This window comes from Narcine bancroftii, chromosome 14, assembly GCF_036971445.1.
Source record: "Narcine bancroftii isolate sNarBan1 chromosome 14, sNarBan1.hap1, whole genome shotgun sequence".
Lineage (NCBI taxonomy): Eukaryota > Metazoa > Chordata > Chondrichthyes > Torpediniformes > Narcinidae > Narcine > Narcine bancroftii.
This window is the reverse complement of record NC_091482.1, coordinates 10,595,801-10,618,098: the sequence shown is the minus strand read 5'-3', so window position 1 is coordinate 10,618,098 and position 22,298 is coordinate 10,595,801. Positions and strand designations below refer to the sequence as shown.

General features: G+C 41.3%; 1 protein-coding gene across 5 annotated transcripts in view; it reads left to right on the top strand.

Moving 5' to 3' along the window:
• The window catches only part of vps53 (VPS53 subunit of GARP complex), a 300,014-nt gene that overhangs the window by 46,471 nt on the left and 231,245 nt on the right, over nt 1–22,298 (top strand). For 2 of the 5 annotated variants that reach the window (XM_069912009.1, XM_069912010.1), the window contains exons 1-3: nt 5,507–5,650; nt 9,360–9,440; nt 10,490–10,539. In XM_069912009.1, coding sequence (XP_069768110.1) covers nt 5,555–5,650; nt 9,360–9,440; nt 10,490–10,539 — 227 coding nt within the window. In that variant the 5' untranslated portion in view covers nt 5,507–5,554. Of the gene's footprint in view, nt 1–5,505; nt 5,651–6,693; nt 6,861–9,359; nt 9,441–10,489; nt 10,540–22,298 lie in introns of those variants that run through there. The other 3 variants (XM_069912006.1, XM_069912008.1, XM_069912007.1) reach the window with 3 other exon arrangements.

The following is a 22,298-nucleotide window of genomic DNA, read 5'->3' as shown; positions in this document are numbered from 1 at the left end:
AAATCGAGACTGCAGGCTACTTACCACTGATACTATTTTTTTTTGTAGCTGAAATGAAAGAATATTAGCTATTGAGAAAGGATGGTTCAGACACAACTGAGTAGGCACATCTGCATCACCTGATGAATTATCTCATTGCTAAATGCACAGCTATGTAATGTTTCTGGAAATAGCTCTGGTGACTCAGAGTGACTTTTGATTTATCTGTGCAATATCAAAAACCAAGAAAAGCAGAAAATTACAGCTAAGTGATACCATATTTTAATATCCATTAAGAGCTTGTCGAGAACACTAAAGGCTTCCTGATCGTGTTGCAAGTTTGGATCTGGAGCTCGGGTTGCCAATGGTTTGGACTGGACTCTGTGTGGCTGCAGAAGCACTGGAGGCAAATCCACGGACACACGGTGACGACTCTCTTTTGCTTCTCTTTCTCTGACTAAACCCAACTTCATGTAACATTACATCTGTTTTATTACAAGACAGTAAAGGAATTTTGAATCTTAAATATACTCTGACTACAAGATGAATAAGAACTGTGACAACAGGAAAAACTCCAGAATGAAACTGGATTAATTCAAATATTGAGGGCTTCAAGTGCCAGATTGAAAGAAGAAACCCTCTCCTTGAGCTAACCTTGGTCTTGGTTGAGTTTTATAAGACATTTCAAGACTTATTGATACCTTTACTGATTGAGATTCTTAAACAAGCTATGGAAATTAATTTTTCACTGGATTCGTTTTGTCAAGCTATTATTACAATTATTCTTAAGAAAGATAGAGACCCTTCGAAAGCAAGTTCATATAGACCTATATCTTTGTTAAATGTTGATTATGAAATTGTAACAAAAGTTCTAGCCAATAGACTGGCACAGTATTTACCTTCTTTGATTCATATAGATCAAACTGGTGCTATTAAAGACCGTTATTCTTCTGATAGTATTACAAAGTTAATTACTTTGATAAATATTTCACAGAGATATCTAATTTACCAATGGTTTTTATCATTAGATGCTGAAAAAACATTTGATAGAGTGGAATGGGGATTTTTACTTGAAGTGTTGGAAAAATTTAAATTTGGACCAAAATTTCTTAGTTGGATTAAAGCAATATATAAAAAGCCAATGGCGAGAGTTGTGACGAATGGGTAGATATCATCACCGTTTATATTGGAGAGGTCTACTAGACAGGGTTGCCCTTCCCGCAATCTGTTCTCCACCCTGCCATCTGGGAAGAGGTACCGAAGCATTTGGGCCCTCACGATCAGATTACAAGACAGTTTCCTCCTCCTTTCCCCCCCCCCCCCAAGTCATGAGGCTTCTGAACTCCAGCGACACAGGGCCAGCATATGTAGCATGATGTTTATGTGATATTTATGAAAAGTTTCTGAGGTAATTTATCCATGTAAGTAACTAGCTCCATGGTCTGGAGAAACGCTATCTCGTTTTCACTATGGTTTATGGTACAAATGACAAATAAACGCAACTTGACTTGACTCGAAGATTTTTCAGACTATTGGATATTATTCCTAAATATACCCCAATATGCATCTAATTCATATATATTTTGAGACATTACACAGCAATACAGTAAGTTTTATGGCAACCCTGTAAGCTTAAAAGGAATGCAGGAACTGGGGCTCTGATGAGCTGCAGGAGAGTGCAGTAAACACAACTTGGTACACTAGCTGCCGAACCAATGCCATCTCTGTATGGTTAGAAAATTTTTGGAGTGTAACTGCAGTTAAGAAAAAGTAAAAATGAAGTTAGTGAGACTCACAGCCAATATAGTCCTATAACTAGGTGATCAGGATCTCAGAATGTTGAAGGAAGTGGCTTGAATGCTATCGTTTTCCAAAATGGCACAGAATCTGGAAAGAATGCTGGACTAGATGTCTTCTTTCCATGTTTACTGATGATGTAAAACCACCTGAGCTTGGGAGTAGGATGGAAAGGGGCTTCAATGGATATGGAAAAGCAGACTGAAAGGGCAAGATTTATGCAATATAATGCAGAAATAGTGAAGCTCTCCAATATGCTTTACAAAACAGAAGAGCCGAGTATTTTTTTCAATAGTGAGAGATTAAAGGCTCCATTACTGTCAAGTAATTTAGAATGTAATATACATGAAATTCTGTAACTTCTGAAAGCAAAACAGAGAGTTGCCACTTTGTCCAGCACCCCTCACAGAAACCTACAGCTCCTGGTGTTCCTCGGTGGTCTCCCCTCCAAGTACTGATCAGTCCTGTGCCTGCTTAACTTCCAAGATCAGACAATCCCAGGGTATTAAGTCAAGTCAACTTTATTTATTATTCATACCATGCTCACGTGGTAGGACGAGATGGCGTATCTCCAGGACCACGGAACATATTTACATAGTTATAAGTTAGGAAAGCAGTTAAGGTATTAAGATGTTTACACAGAAGGTCCATGGCGCACTATCCACATCTGTAATGGGTGTTCAGGAGCCTGTTGGCTTGGGGGAAAAAGCTGTTTCCAAATCTGGACATAAGGGCCTAAGTGCTACGGTACCTCCTGCCAGATGGCGGAAGGGAGAACAGTTCACGGGCATGATGTGCGGAGACTCACAATGTTTATTGCTTTCCGCCTGCATCGAGTGTAGTAGATGTCCTTCATGCTAGGAGGAGGTTTCCTTCATGCTCGGAGGAGGTTCCCCAATGGTCTTTTCCTCTGACTTCAGTATTTTCTGCAGGGTCTTGCGGACCGAGGCGGTACAGCTTCCAAACCAGGCGGTGATACAGGATGCTCTAAATAAATCCCTTGTAGAATGCATTGAGGATGGAGGGTGGAAGATGGACATTCCTCAGCCTTTGTGGGAAGAAGAGGCGGGTGCTGGGCTTTCTTGGCTATGGAGCTGTTGTTAGGGGACCAACAACAGGTTCACTATTAGCATTGATGTTCAAAGGCACCTAACATTCTTTGACACAAGACCCTGAAGGCCAACATGTACTTAGAGCAGACGATTAGGAAGTCAAATAGTACAGTGGTCTTAATTTTAAGAGGATTCCAGTACCAGAGTACAATTCCAATGATGCTCAGTGAAACAGCAGCTCTAGTATCAGGTACATCACGTTTCCTAAAGTAAAGCATGTTCTTGCCACAGAGGGAGTGCAGCAAAGATTTACTACACTGGCTTCAGGACGGCAGATTTGCTGCATAAAGGAGAGACTGGATCCATCTTTAGAGTTTAGAAGAATGATTTAATTGATACTTCCAAAATTCTTAACAGATCTCAACAGGCAACACGCAGGGAGATTGCATCCACTGACAAATGGCATCGAGGAGCAGGCATCGTAGTCTCGGAATCAGGGATAGTTCATTTAGGAGTCATACATTTGTAGAGCACAGAAAAAAGGTCCTTCAGTTGTGGAGGCTCAATCATTGAGTTCATTGAATGTAAGAGTGATACATTTCTGGGTATCAATGGAGTCAGGGGAAATGAGGATATTGCGTGAGGAAGAAAAGCCACGATCTTAATGAATGAAGGAATCATCTTGAGGGGTCAAATGGCCTTTTATGCCCACTCCAGTGTCTTGTGCATTAACTCTGGAAATGTTGTTTGTGAAACAGTAACATCTGTGTTCCAAACTTCAGAACTTTCATAATAACCAAACTGAACGGAATCAGAGCTTGCAAAATAAAGGCATAGAGTTATGCAGAAGTGAACAGGCTCTTTGGCCCAACTTATCCATGCCGACCAAAATGATGTGCCAGGCAGGTCCCATTTACTTGCATTTGGGGTCCATACCCTTCTCAGATCTTCTCATCTAAAAATCTTTACAAATGTCTTTTGAACATTTTAAATGTTTTAATAATTCTCTATCCAACTGTTCTGAAAACCCGATGGTTTAGTATCTTATCAATGGGGTCTCCATTTTAACAGACAGGTGCCCCAGTTACTATGTTTTGTTTAATTTTACAGGGTCACTAAGAAATTTTAAAAAAGTGAATTAAAAGTGTGCAGAAGTCTTAAGTATAAAGTGTGAGCTGCTTCAATGACTATGACCCAGTAGGACTCTCATCTACTGTGGTGAACTGCTTTGAGAGGTTGGTCATGGCCAGAATTAACAAGTACCTAAGCAAAGGTCTGGACCCACTGCAATTCGCATATCGTCACAATCGCTCCACAGCAGATGCAATATCGCTGGGTCTCCACTCAACTCTGGATCACCTCGAAAACAGCAACTCATACATACGGCTGCTCTTCATCGACTACAGCTCAGCCTTCAACACCATTATTCCCTCAGTGCTGGTCAACAAGCTCCAAACCCTGGGCCTCTGCACCCCAGTCAGCAATTGGATCGTTGACTTCCTCATTGAAAGACCACAGTCAGTATCCTCCTCACTGATGATCAATACAGGCGCACCTCAAGGATGTGTGCTTGGCCTACTGCTTTACTATCTCTACACCCATGACACAATTCAAATGCAATCTGCAAATTTGATGATGACACCATGGTTGTCGGCAGAATCACAGATGGCAATGAGGAAGTGTATAGGAGGGAGATGGATTAGCTAGTTAAGTGGAATCAATCTTGCACTTAATGTTAGCAAAACCAAGGAGATGAATGTGGACTTCAGGAGGAAATCAGAACAAGACCCAGTCCTCAATGAGGGGTCAGCAGCGGAGAGGGTCAAGAACTTCAAATTCCTGGGTGTCAAAATCTCTGAGGATCTCTCCAGGAGCCTCCATGTTGATGCAATCACAAAGAAGGTTAGACACCGTGAGGAATTTGAGAAGATTCGGTACGTCACCGAAGACTCTCAAAAAAAAATTCAACAAGTGTATTGTGGAGAGTATTCTGGCTGGTTGCATCGCTGCCTGGAATGGAGACGCCCATGTTCGGGTCAAGAAGATACTCCAGAGGGCTGTTAACTCGGCCTGCGACATCGCAAGCACCAGATTTCACTCCATCAAGGACATCCACATGAGGTGGTGTCTTCTGGAAGCAGTCTCCATCCCACCACCCAGGCCGTGCCCTCTTCACTCTGCTCCCATCGGGGAAAAGGTAAAGGAGCCCGAAGATGGGCACTCAGCGGCACAAGGACAGCTTCTTCCCCGCTGCCTCCAGATTCATGATCCATGAACCATAGACACTCCCTCACTTATGCTTTTTAAAAATTTTACAATGTTTATTTATTTGGAAATGTAGTTTATATAATTGCTTGCACTGCGAGGCTGCCACGAACCACCGAATTTTGTGCCACTTTGACAAGAAGTTCTGATGCAGATTGGAATAAAATCCAACAATCCGGGAACAACTCCAATGCAGTAAATGCCGGATTAACAGGGTCATTTCTCATTGCTCAGTAATTTGCAAACATTTGAGCTGCAAATGCGAGCATCTGGAGCAAAACAAACTGCTGCTGCAGCCCAGCCCACGAACCCCCTCCAGCATCACCTCTCGTGTTGCAAGCCCTTGCTGCTCAGCAGATCGGAACCGGGGGGGGGGAACAGCCCCGGACCACGTGACGCGGGCGGCTTCATTCTGACGTCACGTGGCCGCGTCGGCCTTCCCAGGGTGCGCTTCGCCGAAGATGGCCGCCACCATGGAGGAGGAAGAGCTGGAGTTCGTGGACGAGTTGGAGGGCGTCCTGCACCTGACGCCCGAGGTGCAGCAGGCGATTGAACAGGTGCGGCGCGGCCAGGGGAATCTGGGCGTGGCGGTGAAGGGAAACGAGCGAGGTTAGCGGGACGGAGCCGTTTGCAGCTGAGTGACAGCTGTCGGACGGGCCCGGCGGTATCCATGGCAACTTCTGGCCGGCCCCTCGCAAAAAATAACCTGCTGGAGGAATGGAGCGGGTCGAGCAGCATCAATGGATGGGCGACGCTCCCGACCGGATTATTTCATCAAGACCAAGCATGCCAGGGCAATCAGCACAGAGTGGGAGGGGTTGGACAGGGGCCAGTGGAGGATCGATGAGTCAGGGATGACGGACAGGTTGGGAGGTGGGGTTAAAAACATCCCGCTGGGAGACACAGTGGGTCGAGCAGCATCAGTGGGCGACGCTCCTCCTGACCGAGCATGCACAGGGGAGATAGCCAGTCTAATCAGCACAGGGTGGGAGGCAGGGGCCAGGGGGGAGGATCAGTGACAGATTGGAAGGGTGAGGGGTAGGGTGAGGGGTGGGGTCTCCTGCTGGGAGACAGAGGGGGTTTGGAAAGTCGAGTTGCAGCTTGAATCGTTCACCATTCTTTTTCTCCCAGCCTGACCTGCTGAATTTTACCCCCCAGCAGATTTTTTTGTTGTTGTTGTTTGTTTTGGATTCGAGCACCTGCACTCTCATATGTACTCCTAGGTGAGGTGGCAGGGTTGGGAGCCAGGGGTAGTTGATTGGCAGGTACCAAGACAAAGGAGTGGGAGAGGCAAGAAGGGGGGGGGGGGATCTTGTGGAGGGAGATGAGACAGCTGATGGCAGGTGATAAGAGGAAACTGGTTCTGGAATCTGATAAATAAAGACAATAGTGATGATGTAATTCTGCTCAGATTCCAGCATCATCTCTTGTCTCCATAGGTTACATTGTTATTACAGGGGTTGGCCTAAAGAGAGTGAGGGTCTTTGGTCACTGGAGTTTTGAAGGCAGGAATGATTGCTTTAATATGTTCGTGATTTTGAGAAAGGATGGACAGGATGGTGGTGTTGTTTCCTCTTGCTCAAATGTCCCACAGTTGGGGGAGTGTTGCAGGAGAATACATTTAGTATTGTAGTGAAGGTCAACATTTTTGCTCAGATGGTTCTGAATGTTTGCATTTCTCTACCTTAAATGATGTGTTGATCTGCCATTCAGTATATTCAGTGCTGGATTGACAAACTTCTGGACACTATGTACATAGTGGATGAGGTAGCTTTGTTGCTTCTGATTCTTACATTTCACATTTTTTGTATGTTGAACCATAGCATTGTGTTTTCAACTATGCAAACATCTTTAACCAATTATGCATAAATTTCTCCACTGAACAGTGGGTTTGCTGTTGCCATATAATCATTTACGGAGCGGAAACAGGCCATGTCGGCCTTTCGAGTCCGCACCGGTTCAAAACCTCCCGCTCACCGCCAAGAACCCTCCAACCCCCTCACCTCCAAGTACACATCCAACCTTCTTTTTAATGTCTTGGCAGGTTAAAGCAGAGGAGTCATCCAGAATGATAAATGTAATAGAAACAGAAGCTGATACTATAAACATATAATCAAAAAGAAATAAACAAATGAGTTTAAAACTATATAAATTAGAATTAGTAGATGAAAATGAGATGGAAGAATTTTTAACAAATGTTCAACTTCCTAAACTAGGAGAAAAAAACGTGACTTAGATGCATCTTTTACAAGGGAAAGAAATAGAGAACATAATAAGACAAAATTAGTTAATAGATGGATAAGTTTGTTTACATACCCAATTAGAAAAGAGTTTTTGGAGTGCAAAAAATTATCAGAATTAATTGAGATGGGTAAAACTGGTACTTGCCGTGAGGCAGTCTTTATTTCTCAAAAATCTATTCGATTGCAGTTCCAGCAATGCCAACTTGATTTGAATAGTGGACAACAATTATGAGCAAAGTATTTGACCGTGGAGGTTTAGCAGTTGAGCTTGGGCCCTATGTATGAAATGCCAGACTAGTAAATCTCTTTTCTCTAAATCAGTGATATGAGCTCATTACAATACAGGCTGTAACCATATTTTTGTGCATGACACAAAGGAATTTCATAGAACCTTGATTGTGAGTTAGTTTTTAAAGAATGACAGTTTGATGGAAATATCTGGACATGTATTTTAGGAAAGTATAGTGCAGTGCTCATTTGGATGTCACACAAAATTAAGATGTGCATGCAAAGTCTGCAAACAATGAAGGCAAGTTCAAAAGAATTAAGTCTTCACAAGACGGGTGCAGCTTCTGGAGAATACACAAAAGTGCAGGAGAAATTCAGCAGGTCATATATAGGAAGTAAAAGGCAATCAACATGTTGGGCCTGAGCCCTTGATTGAGCCCGAAGCTCTGGTTTACCTTCCTATGGATGCTGCTGAGTTTCTCCAACACATTTGTGTATTGCACTTGACCCCAGCGTATGCAGATTTTCTTGATTAACTTGTTTCTTGTTTTCTTGCTTCAGAAATCTGGGTGTGTGCATCTTTCAACAGTGAGAGAGATGATTTCTATTTACCTCTTGGTTGCTGCTTGTCCTTCTCTGTAGATGTCATTTGGGTATTTCTTGCACACGTTCACAGTGTGAATCTAGACTGTAAACCTGTTTGTGATTTGAGAGGTGCCACACATAATTGGGAAATTGTGTGAATGCAGTCAGAGCTCATCGCATTGATTTTCAATGTTTATTGGTCCTTGTGCAGAAATGCAGCTAAAAGATTTGGTTGGTGTTCCATACAGGCAGCTGATAAGTTATTATGCTCTGGTTGAGATTCATCGTTGGGATGGTAGCATTAAACTTGAACAATACAGACAAATGAAGTTTAGAATTTAAATAAATCATAACAGCAGCTTCCTAATGAGGGTCCAATAACTGTCCTGGCTCTGGTTTGAACTCCCTCTCTGGTCATTGGGCTCTTTTTTTTGCACAAGCATCCGCCATCAGAACTGCACATCTCACTCTCTGCAGCCTTTGTCGCCTCTCCCTCATCTCCCTTGTTCTAGTCCCCTGGATTGACTTCTTTGGCCTCCCCGTAGAAGCCTGGCCTTGTTCCCTGTACAAGATGGTGACTGCAGCTCTCCCTCCCCTCCTTCAACTCCTCCTACTCTTCCTGCTGCTTTGAAAGACATCCAACAATTGAAGGGCTCATCCTACCATGAACCAACGGGCTCAAAGATGGTTTCTTCTCTGCAGCCATCAGGCTTCTGAATGAAACTCAGAACGGCGATCTCATGCTGTTTTTGCTGTGCACTAATTTATCTTTTCAGCATTAGTTTACATACTGTAAACACTCTTGCTCTTCCACTTTGTACAGTTGTATGCATGTTGGATTTGACTTGCTAGGGTGGTCGCAGAATAAACCCTTCACGTAGTACCAGCTATATAAAATAAACTTGAATTTGATGCGATTGGTGGGAGGCTAAAACACTGGGTGGTACTGTGACTTATGAAGGATACTTCATCTAACCCCAAAAACATTCAGTACATTCAAAAGAAGAGAAATGGCAAAATATATAGGACTAACACACAATGTAGTGCAAGGAGATTTAAATTCTTCAACTCTTCTTCATATATTTTAAAAAGAATTGGTAACAGATTCTTCCTCTGGATTATCTTGCACACTGAGACAGGGTTGTTAGTGTGGTTCAGTGCTACATTGTAGATTAAATGCTTGACAAATCATTTTCTTTGAATCACACAGGTGTTCCCCAGCCAGGATCCTTTGGACAGGGCTGATTTCAATGCAGTGGAATACATCAATACCCTCTTCCCGACTGAACAGGTGTGGCAGCTGATGGGATTTTTACTGCGTTTATTTTTTAAAAAAAAGTGTTCTAATTTATTCCGGTCTCTTAAAAAATTCTGCTTTGTCATTTCTTACCATTGAGGTGTTATGCGGAGTGTAATCCATTCACATGACTTTCCTTTCACCTTTCCTTTCGAGCACAGATCAACAATGTATTACATTACTCCAAAATGTTTAGTGAGTCTCTCGATGATACTTGTGATAAGTAGGTAATATTGAGATAAGAGTGAATGCATAATTTCATTTGTGTACACTCTGTGGTTGTTGACTTTGCCACAACAATAAATTGCTTGATGTGAAGTGTTTCTGATTTATTTCTGAGATAATGATATATTGAATTACATTAATTATGTAGAACAAGTTCTGAATGTGAAGGTATTTTATCAAAAATTTGAATTGCTGATTGAATCTCTAACAAGGAAAATTGCCATTATCACATTTTCTTCTAATGTGTATTTAACTAAATAAATGACCCCAAGAAATTTAAGCCAGGAAATTAAATCAATTCTTTCTTGTAAAGGTGTGATGATCAAATCAAATTTATAATTGATCCTTCTCGTTCAAACCCATCCCTAATTGTCCTCAGGAAACATACTGATGTTGTTCTATATTCGCTACAGTCCTGGTTTAAAAAAAAATTCCCACAGTGCTGTTGGGGAAGGAGTTCAGGGATTCAGATGCTACAGTGATGAAGGATGGGTGAGATATTTCTAGGTCAACTTGGTTGTCTTTGTTGTTACCATTTCACTTAGCAGATGTTGTTCTTGCATATTAAGATTGGTTTCCTGCATTATACCCTTGAAATCCTGCCTGTATTAGTTTGCATGTTGGATGGTGGATGAAAAACCTTTGAAAAGGCCCCAGTCAATCATTCATTGAGTGCCAACAGATATTAAATAAATGAGACTCTTGTGAAAGAATTGCCCAAAGAGTTAATTTTGTTCTTCTCCACTAGGAGTCACTGCTACACTCAATGTGGTTGGTCACAGAATAATGTTCTCATTATGCTCTCTCTCTCCCCTTAGTCTTTAGCTAACATTGATGAAGTTGTAAACAAGATAAGACTGAAGATAAGGTAAGTGAAATCAATTGCTAATTCCCATTACTTGTATCATGTTTAGTCTGATTTTTATATATGAGGATTACCCTTCTGTTCGTTGAGTGATTCCTCATTCTTAATTTAAATATAGGTGGTTAATGTGACGGATAATCTTGGACGAGGTTTTCCTACATGAACATTGCACAGAAATGCAAGTTGTTAGACCAAATATTTAAATGTCTGTTAGGGTTTATGCCTGCATAAAGTCACCCTTCCTCATGTATTTTTGGACTGATTGGAAAATTATTTCAAAGAGTTCACATGAACACAGTTGACTTCAATGTGCACAGTGGTTTTGATGACCTCCTATCCTTGCTTCCAGGTTACTTAACGTTAGATTGTAAAATTTTGGTCTCCATACTGAACTTGCAATTTCCGACACTACAACATTACCCATCCCGACCTTCTGTCAACATCAGTCACAACTTGTTGTGCATGTTAGTAGAGGCTGCTTCTAGTTCTGTGTGTTATAATTTAATTAGCATTCTCTTTCTCAGAATCTTTAAAAGGGACTTCTGAAAATTCTTGAACATGAGAAATGTTATGCATTCTTCAGTGAAAGGGCTCTTTGTCATGTTACCAAACTAGCAGACTCTTATCTGTGTGCACTTTCTGATAACAGTAGCAGAGTCCATTACTGATTTTAGCAGTGTTGACTTTGTCTTTTTCTCCTTTTATACTCAGTGGCACAAGTAAAGCAGTAAAGTAGGCACTGAACCTAAGAAGGGGATTTGGGTGAAATGTTCAAATGCTTGGTGAAAGAAATGGGTTTTAAAAGGCTAGAAAGGAGGTGACTGTAGACGACCCTTCCACCAAGTAGGATCAAAGGCTTGGATGAAGGGAAGCAAAGTTTAAGATGATGAGTTTAAAAAAAAAAACATTTTATATGTTCACAAAGATTTTTGAGTTGGGCTGGTATGTGTGTGTTTGAGAAATGCGATCTGAGCCATAGGGGATGTGGGACCAATGCAGAGGGTTGATGTGGGTCAAAATTTACAGGCAATTGCATGCCTCAAAAGGACAAGGAAATGTTCAGCTTTGGGAGTGATAAGGACAAGTAAGTGTCAAAAATAAAAACTCCCAGTGTCTTTCTGTGACGGTGAACCTGTTCCTGAGCTCCCCACCTTCAACATCCTGGAGGCCACTGATGACAGAAAGTAGACTGGCCAAAATTAACACTGTGGCCCTCAAAAAAATATATAAAGACTGGCGAGCTCTGTGATGATTGGCTTTGTTAAGATCCATTTCTTAACCATGACTTCATTGATAGGTGTCAGTAGATTTACTCAATCACTACCTTTGAGCTGCTGTAAGGAATGTAGTGACTCACCAAAGTTACTTCTGCTTGTCCTGACAAAGAGAAGATCAAGAGGAAGAAACGTATCATCCGGTGTGATAACACAGAAATGCTGGAGGAACTTTGAAGAAGGGCTCAGGCCCAGAAACGCCAGTTATACAGTGTATCTTTACCTCCTATGGAAGCTGCAAGACCTGCTGAGTTCCTTGGTGTTTTTCACTACAGTCATAACATCTGCAGACTTTCATGTTTCACTCCTGGAGTATTATCCCATCCTGATCTAGACACGTATCCCTGTTCTTTAATTTTTTTTCTTTGGGAGATTATTGTCCCACAAAAATGACACAGTTGTGTCATTACCATTACCAAAGACGTAGGGTGGTATGGTTAGGTTAGCGATTAGTGCAATGCTCTTTTTAGCACCAGTGACCAGGGTTCGAATCCAGCCCTGTCTGTAAGGAGTTTGTATGTTCTCCCCGTGTCTACGTGGGTTTCCTCTGGGTGCTCTGGTTTCCTCCCACCCTTCAAAACATACTGGGTTGTATGTCAATTGGGTGGCAGGCTGTTAACAATCCTCTGGAGTTTATTCTTGTCCTGAGAGTTGGCGCCTCCATGACAGGCAGTGATGCAACCAGCCAGAATACTCTCTACGGTACACCTGTAGAAGTTTATGAGAGTCTTCGGTGACGTACCAAACCTCCTCAGATACCTCACAAAGTATAGCTGCCTTCTTTGAGATTGGATCAACATGGAGACTCCAGGACAGATGTTAACATCCAAGAATATGAAGTTCATGACCCTGTCCTCTACCGAGCTCTTGATTAAGACTGGGTTGTGTTCCCTTGACTTCCTCCTGAAGTCCACAATCATCTCTTTGGTTTTGCTGATGTTGAGCACAAGATTGTTGTCATTGTACCATTCAATGAGCTCATTGAGCTGATCCATCTCCCTCCTGTACTCTTTCTCATTTGGATTTGGGTGTGGACGTATAGCCCGGTAACTGGTACTTCCGGCCCACAAGCCCATGCCCACCAAATGCTCCAATTAACCTACAAACCCAATACTTTTTGAATGGTGGGAGGAAACCCACGTAGACGTGGGGAGAATGTACACAGAGCTGGATTTGAACCCAGGTTGCTGGCGCTTTAACAGTGTTGTACTAACCGTGGTGCTTTTACTTATCTGACTATAGTCTGAGTAGGCCTAGAAGTGGGTTCTGTTTCATTTCCCTCAATCTCAATGTGTGCAGATGTTGGGTTGGGCTCCACCTTGTCCCTTCTGAAACCCATTTCCTGTTCCTCTCTCTCACTTTTATTAACTAAGCTATTGACTTGATTGAGTCATTGTCAGCTTGTCAGGACATCTAGACTTGGATGAGTCACATTCACTTGTACTGAAGCTCACAGCTTTGGACTTGGCTACAATTCCATTCACATCCCAGCCAGATGACTCCGACTGAACCAGATTGTCAGTAGCCTCATGTCTTACTTGACCTTGAATTGAATTTTTGACATTGTTGTCACCAACATTTCCAATTTCATCTGCACAATTATGTTTGGTTCGATTCCAGTCACGTGCTGAAATCCACTTCCAGATCTTTGTCATTTCTAGTCATCCTTTTTTCTTTCTTTGGCTTGGCTTCGCGGACAAAGATTTATGGAGGGGGTAAAAAGTCCATCCACTTCCTTCTTAACTGGTCTCCCCTTTCCAGTTTCCATAAGCATCCTTGCTAAGATTCTTTAGTTCATTGTTATTATCTTTAAAGCATTATATGTATTCGTATTTAGCCAATATGGCTCCATTATGTCTGTTAACAGGGCACTAGTACATTTCAATGAAGCATTGCAGCTTCAGCATTATCCCAGTAGAGTGCGTCATTTTCATAGTAATTGTGGGGTGTACTTTGTCGTGATACAAATGACTGCAGTGTTCTCAGCTGTATTCTGTGGTCTATTGCTGTTTACAAAAAATTAGAAATGCTCTAAAGCACTCTCTGAATAGGCTTCTGTGTGAGTATGTGTCTTCATTTAACTTTGTATTCAGTTCAATTACCCAGATGCAATTTACAGCTATGTGATTTGTGGAATCTTGCTGTGTGAAAAGCCATCTACATCGCAATATTTACTCTAAGGTCATTTCTGTAGAGAATAGTTTGAGAGACTTCACAAAGCAAATCAGGTCTTTCACACAAAAAAAATTCAGGGTGTAGCTTAAAAGATGTCAGATTTACAAGTGAGAATCAGAATTTATTGGAGTGAATATGATACTTCTAAATGCCAGCTTCAATGTAATATAATTATATTTGGTAGATTTTTGAGTGAGTGCATTCCAAGACTCTGCCCTTTATTACTTAGCAGCATTTTCCCAGCTGTCATTTTCATCCTGTATTTGTTTGATGTGTTCAGTAGTAATTTTGGAGAAGTAGTATGGTATTGGCAAATTAGGTCAAGAAGTATCATTTTACTTTCTAATGTAACTATAAAAGTCAAAAATTGTGTACGTGCACTTATTGTGAAAAGGAAGGTCTTGTATTACTATTTAAAAAAAGGCAATTCAATAAGGATTTTGTTTATAAGATTTCAGATTTTTTGCAAAATACATGCATGACATCACCTATAACCCTGAGATTTCTTTCCTGTGGGCGAGGCAGAATTACCACTAATTGGCAGTGCAAAAAAACTGGACTCAATGTACACATGTAAACAAAAAATGTGTGTAATACAGAAATAGAGAAAAAAAAACAATAAAGTGCAAAAGTGAAAGTCTCTGATTGAGTTTGTTGTTGAGGAGTCTGATGGTGGAGGGGTAGCAGCTGTTCCTGAACCTGGTGGTGCAAGTCTTGTGGCACCTCTTTCCTGATGGCAGCAGCGAGAACCGAGCATGGGCAGGGTGATGTGCATCTTTGATGATTGCTGCCGCTCTCGGACGCTGGTGTCTCCGTACAGTGTGATGCAGCTGTACTTTCCACCGCATAACCTGCGCAAGCCTTTGAGGAAATAGAAGCGCTGATGGGCTTTCTTCACAATGCCATTAATATGTTGGGTCCAGGAAATAAGGGTATATATGTTCATATAACTTTTAAGCAATTTTCACCCGTATTAATTTAATCCTTTCTGATGAGAACTGTGCTAAATAAAACTTAATTATGTATTTAATTTTGAGAATTTGATACAATTAACTGTATATTAGATACATACGTAAGAATTTTGCATATTTCTTATCCTTTGATCTTATTTTCAATATATAATGAGGCAAATGCTGACAGTCAAATAAATAACTTAAAATATGATGCTGTAACCTGAAGCTATCAAAAGGGAATTAACTTGGTGAAGAAACATGAGAGGTGGTTTTGTGACTCTTAATTAGTCATTGCAAAGAGATCAAAGTGACTCAAAGATCACAAATGGTTTCTGGAGCGTACAATGCTCTGGTTACTTGAATTTATGGGAGGAGATTTGAATGGCATTGACAAGAGGTAATGAATTAGTGCACAGTGGAATTCCATTTGTGTTGGAGTCTTGCAGACGTTTATCTATCAGTCAGAATTGCTTGTGTTGGCATTGACTTCGTGTTCAGAGGTGGTGACAGATTTACTTTCCATTTTACAAAGTGTATGCATTGTCTCTTTAAAGCAGTAGCTACACAATTCCCTTTCTAAATGCAATCACTCATCTGTACTGTGTCTGGTCTCCTACCCTTTCCATCAGAAGACATTTTGACAAAAGAAATGCGGCAGTAAGTGTAAACACCACATTCCTTTGCAGGAGGATAGATGCAGGCCCTCGACTGTTTACTTTGTGGGGCCCAAGTGCAGCAGAAGTATTCAAACTACATTAAAAAGCTGTGTGTGGTTGGAATGAACCATTTCTTCCCAGCCACCTGGCCATGAAAGCTTTGCTGTAACCAGAAAGCAGGTATGTTAGAAGAGAATCAACTCTCCTCGTAATTGCAGTTATTGATTGGCATTAAATCTGACTGTAATTTGGCAGAAGCGTTATCAGTAAATAACTCTCAAAATCCTTGGAAGCTTATTTCCACCCAGATATTGTGGAATAATATGGGCTATGTTGAGAGTTTGGTCTAAACATGCTTTTATGAATTTTTGTATGTCCCATTTGCACTGTTTACAATGCATGGTTTTATATATAATGCATGTATCCAGCACATTTGATACTGGCACGGTTTATTTGTAAGACTTTTTTTATGCCAGTCTATTAGATATTTTCTGGATTTTGTCATTATTAGAAACACAGTCTGAACCCTACATTGCATTAAGTTCAATCATTGTTTTTAAGGATGTCACAAACAATGGATGTGTGGTTAAAAACCAAAGATTATGACTTAAAGGGGATGCAGTGAATAGACAAGTGACAGATGAATTTGAAGATTGAGAAATGTGAGGCTGTACACTTTGGCAGAAAGAATTATAATTGCAGACTAAATGGCACAGATTTAAAGAGTGGGCAGGAATAGAGGGAAAAGGGTGTGTGTATGTGTTAATCATTGAAAATGGCAGGACATTTTGCAAGAGTGGTGAATAAAACAAATGGAACACTTGGATTACTGAAAAGGGAAGCCGGGTAAGTTTCACTACTCACTAAAATAGTGGAGTATTGCATCTGATTGTGGTCACCTCAGGAAGGATGTGAAGGTCATTGTAAGGGGACAGAAAAAAATTACAACCGTAAGCTTAGACTGAGATGAGATACTGGGGTTAATCTTCTTGAGGCAGAAAAAGTTAAGAGGATATTCGATGGGGGTGTATAAGATCACGACTTGAATGCATAGGATAAACAGAACCTAGTTATGTAGATTAGCAGATGAAGATATTGAGCAAGGTCACATATTTACAATTTTGTCCAAGAGGGGTTGAGACATAACTTTTTTCCCCCCACATAGGGAGACAGAGGAGCTCAAGAAAAGAAAGCAGAATTAGGTGATTCAACCCTTTGAGACTGTTCTACAGTTCATTATGATCATGGATGACCTTTACTCTCTGTGGCATTAAGGAAATCGAGGAATTGGGAGCTAATGCCCAGAAATCTGAAAACTGTTTTCAATGAACACAGCCATTAAACCTCCACAGCTGTATGGGTGGAGAATTACAAAGCCCAGGAAGCACACAAAACAAAGTTTTTGATTTTATCTCAGTACATTTGACAATAAGCAATTCCATAATACATAGGAGCAGAAATGGGTTATTCATTCCATTGGGTCTGCCCTGCAAATTCAGTTCAAAGATTTTCCTAATCTCCGACTGAGCCAATATTCTCAAACTGTGCCCCCTGATGCCATATTCTGTCAAGGGAGACATCCTCCCTGTATCTAGCCTGTCAATTTGTAAATTTTGATGCAATCTTGCCTCATTCATTGGAAAAAATCCCATTCCATTCTTCTCAATCTTTCCTCGCACAGCCAGTCTGCAATCTCTGAAACCAATGCAACAAATCTTTGCTGTGCTCCCTTCATTGCAAAGTAAGGAGAATACTGTACATATATATATATATATATTCATGTACTGGTTGAATTTTTCAAACCAAATTTAGGGGGTTGACTATTACACGCATTCTACTTTTGACTGTGGTAAGTACCTGCATTGTTTGAGGGGTCAGGAGCTCGGATGGGAAGGCGGGTGGGCTGCCAGAACTGGATGGTAAGACCACATTTGGGGCGTCAGGAGCTCCGAAGGGCAGGCAGCTGAGGCCAAAAATAGGGGGGGGGGGGGGGGGGTCGACTATTACATGCGATACATGGAAAATACCAAATTTTTGTGCCAAAAATAGGTTTAGTCAACTTTTACATGGCATCGACTATTACACGTGTATATGCAGTAGTAATGATTTGAAGGTTTTCGCTTGTATGGGTTGTGGTAACAGAACAGAAGAGCCATCCAAAGGGAATTGAATGTGTAAAAGAGAAAATAATTTTTGAGCTCTGGAGAAGTAGGAGAATTGGATTGCTTGACAAGGGGCATGTGGAGTTGACAGACCAATTGACCACCATCTTTGCTGGAATGATTCTATGATAAAGATTATCGGAGTACTTATGCTGTGTTGTTTTTGCTAACTCTTTTTGAAAAAAAATCTTTACCAAATAATTCCAATCTCCTACTTTTTTCCTCTGCTGCTCAGCTCTTGCTTTGCTCCAAATATTTACCCAAGTCTTTTAGAAAGGTACTTTTCAGCCATTATATTCCAGATCATAAAAACCAAGGATTAATTTGTGGTGAACTTTTCTAAGACCTTTGTTCCATTTTCCTGTAACAATGATTCTGATGTGACTACAATGCCAATTTTCTTCATTCAATATTCATCTTCAGATGATGTGCTCTTTCTTCGAAAATTTGGTAGCATTTTATTGCAAGTCTGACAAAGCTTCTAATCGGGAGTAACAAAACCTAGCTTAATCGTCTATCTCCACTTCATTCTAATCAATTAATTAATTGATTCTAATTGAGCCCTCCCTCCCTTATCCACCTATTATCTCTTGCCTGTGCTCCTCCCCCAACAAGCACTTGTCTATATTTTACTTCCACCTTGACAAAGGGCTCAAACCTGAAACATGTATCTTTATCTTTGCTATTTGACCTGTTGAGTTTCTCCAGCATTGTGTTTTTATTTCCCTTCCCAAAACTATTGCTGGCTGTTTTTTCCCTGCCCTCTTCCTTTAATACAAACTTTGAATAAAAAAAAACTGATTATTAAAAAAAAATTGTACCACCCCTTCTAAACTGATCGTGTTCCCAGGTAAAAGTCCACTCCCCAGTTTGAAAACCCAGGGTTTATTGTGTTACTTTCCCAAATTCTGAATTGCTTTTGTCATGTAACCTGCCTGGGAGTGCACAGGTGCAGCTGTTAAAATAGAAAACCGGCTTCTCTGAATTTAATTAATGAAATAAGAGGGGCCTCAGAGAGTAAGCATTTGATAGATTAATTAATTCAATGGGACTCCCATTTTCATTTGGTCAGCAACTTAAGAGGCAGGTCTCTGAAAGCAGATATTAATGAAATAATAGCACAATTGGCTGCTTGCCTATGAAAGCATTCTCTCCACAAAGTAATGAATTAAATAAAATTGGTGTCTGGCTGACCAGTAACCTGAAACTTGGGAAGGAATTACTGAGGGATAAAATCACATGGACAAACACAATATATTAGAAAGATTTGAAGGAGGTTCTTGTTGGGGGTGGGGGAAAGCTCTGAAAACAAATGTTTTGCAGTCTTGTGAAGAGCTGTAATTAAATTGTGGCACAAAGTGTGAATAAACCATGACCTAGGATGAAATGTTATGAGCAGGAAGAGTACTCAAATCGTCATCAGATATAATCCATACAATTTCATGTTTTTGTGATTTAAAAAAAAACCGCACGTGTTCTGGATTTGTGATTTGTCAAGTAAAAATGCTTTTGTGACTGAATTTTGAATGCGTAGTTGAAGGTTCACATGGGCATAGAGATGAAAATTTCATATGAAGCTTCTCCTTCCGCTCTAATGAAAGTGAGAGCTTGCTATTTAGCTTATGTGAGCCCAAAATGCCATAAAATTCAAGGTTTTGTCGTTGACATTCTATTCTACAATCTGGTTGTTTCGTGCAGCGGGCAAGAGTTACAGAGATCAGTTACATGTGCTCGATCTAGTAATCAAGACCAGAGTAACAAGACAATCCATTCAGTCTCTGTACTTTGTTTCATATACCTAAATAATGGTTAAATTCAAGTTTATTGTCACCTGATTGTACACATACAATTGTTGAAACAGCAGATATCCATAGTGCTCACACATACAGACAAACCATTCACAAACGACATATACAGAGCGATCCAAAATAAATATATATAAAAGTAATTTACAGGCTTCTCGAATTGCTGCCTGCAGGAAGAATCTGTTTCCTCGCCAGGCAGTCCTGTCTTTTGAGCTCCTGTACCTCTTCCTTGAAGGCAGTGACTCAAAGATGCTGCAGGCTGGATGTTAAGTGTCCTCAATGATTTTCTGAGCCCTCTTTAAGCACCATTCTCTATAGATATTTTAGATAGAGGCAAGGGAGACCCCAGTTTTAATTATCCTCCGTACTAACCTCCAATCAATATTTATTGTCATGGACATGTGTCATGAAATTCATAGTTTTGTGGCAGCATTATTCTGCAATATATATGCAAAATTGCTGTAGATTGTATTTCCAAATGCGTTATTTTGAAAAAAAATGGGTTAATGTCTATGGTTCATTATACATCAGAAATCTGATGGCAGAGGGGAAAAAAGGTGTTTCTGTGCCACTGGGTGTTCATCTTCAGGCTCATGTACCTTCTTTCTTATGGTAGTAATGAGAGGATATAAGCCTGGATGGTGATGGTCCTTGAGTACAAGATGGTTGTGACACCACAAACTCCTATGCCAGGCTGCTGTTTGTCAACTTCAGTTCGACGTTCATACGATAATTCCCAGAGACTGGTGAAGAAGCTGTCTTTGCTGGGACTCAACGAGCCTCTTTGTATCTGGATTCTGGACTTCCTAATGGAGAGACCACAGTCTGTCTGAGTCAGTAGCAGAATGTCAAGCAGTGTCATGCTAAGCACCAGTCCACCTCAGGACTGTGTGCTTAGACCGCTCCTGTTCACACTACTTACCCACGACTACATCGTCAGATCCAGCTCCAAGTGTCACCAAGTTTACAGACGACACAGCAGTCGTTGGCCTCATCAGCAACAACAATGTCGCACTACAGAAAAGAGGGGGAAAATCTTGTGATATGATGCCAGAGTTACAATCTGAGTCTCAACGTGGACAAGACAAAGGAGATAATCATGGACTTCAGGAGGACCAGGAATGACCACCCTTCACTACATATCAACGACTCTATAGTGGAGAGCTACCAAGTTTCTTGGAGTTAACATGGACACACAACATCTTCTCACTTGTTAGGAGGGCGCAAAAGCGACTGCACTTCCTGAGAAGACTGAAGAGGGCAAGGCTGCCGGCCACCATCATGTCCACCTTCTACAGGAGCTCTATTGAGAACATCCTGGCCAGCTGCATCATAGTGTGGTACGGTTGCTGCAGGGAAATGGATTGGAAGTCAATCCACAGGTCTGTAAGAGTGGCAGAGGATCACTGGAGTCTCCTTTCCCCAACCCCCTCCCATTGACATTGTCTGAAGAGGGGGCGCGGAATTTTTTTTTGGAATACTTTATTTAAAAAATTTTTAAACCACAAAATATTAAAATACTTTTGAACATAATAATTCATATGGGAGTACATGTGGAATACAATAAGCCCCCATTCCCCCCCCTCACCCTACTACCCCTCCCTCCACCCCCTCACCCACCCTAAAACCCAAACCCCAAAGATAGAAAAGAGAGAAAGAAGAGGGAGATCCAAACCATCAATCATATAACTAATGCAATGCGCCATAGAAAGTTCAAAATTTAAAACCCAGATAATCCCAATAAAGGCTCCAAACTTTCTGATAGAAAAAATAATTATAATGCAAATTATACATGATCTTTTCCAATGGAATACACAATCTCAACTTCATATGCCATCGATGCAAACTTAAATCAACCCGCGGAATCTTTGAAGGCCCTTTCCACACCGCACACAGCATTTCTTTGCTGCTCCCATTGGGGAAGAGATCCAGGAGGATCAGAGCCAGCCCCACCAGGCTGAGAAACATCATCTTCCCACAGGCAGCAAGAATGTTGAACGACCAAAGGAACTGTCATACTCACCCTCCGAGACTCTCATATTTACATATCAATGTTTATTTATTGCTTCTTTGATGTTGAAATAGCCTAGTGTAGGTCGTACCTGGACCTTCCTCTCGAGATTTTGGTCACCGGTCTACAGGGTTGGCACCAAGTGGGGGGGCATTTGTGGGTATCGCCCTTCCCCCCCCCCAGCAAAGTGCTGTGCCCCCATATACACTCGTGGCAGATCCATCCGCGTCATTAGCGTGCGTAAAGCATCACTAGTGTCTAGCTTTACACACGCTCGTGACCTTCCACACAATAAAAGCTGTGCTTTTATCTGCTATGTTGGAGGGAAGGAGGACATTAACAATTGGTAGGTGGGTACCACCACGACCACTCCCCACCCCACCACCCCCCCCCCAAGCTGAGCGAGTTTCTGATCGTTGGACTGTACCCCTCCCTAATTCCCCCTCTAAAACTCATTCTGACTGCTGGTCTATCACAAGATTTTCCACTTCTTTTCTGTAGTATGACTTGTTGCTGTTGATGAGGCCAACGACTGTTGTGCCATTTTTCTTGCCCTCAGCAGGTTGTGAATCCTCTGGTTCATCCATGGCTTTTGGTTAGGGTTCTCATGGTATGTGTGCGTGATCTGACGCTTTGCAGCTACCTTGCCACACTGTGATACAGTCAGCCTGGACATGCTCTACTGTGCTCCTGTTTAACAATGCCCTCCTCAACCTTCTTAGGAAG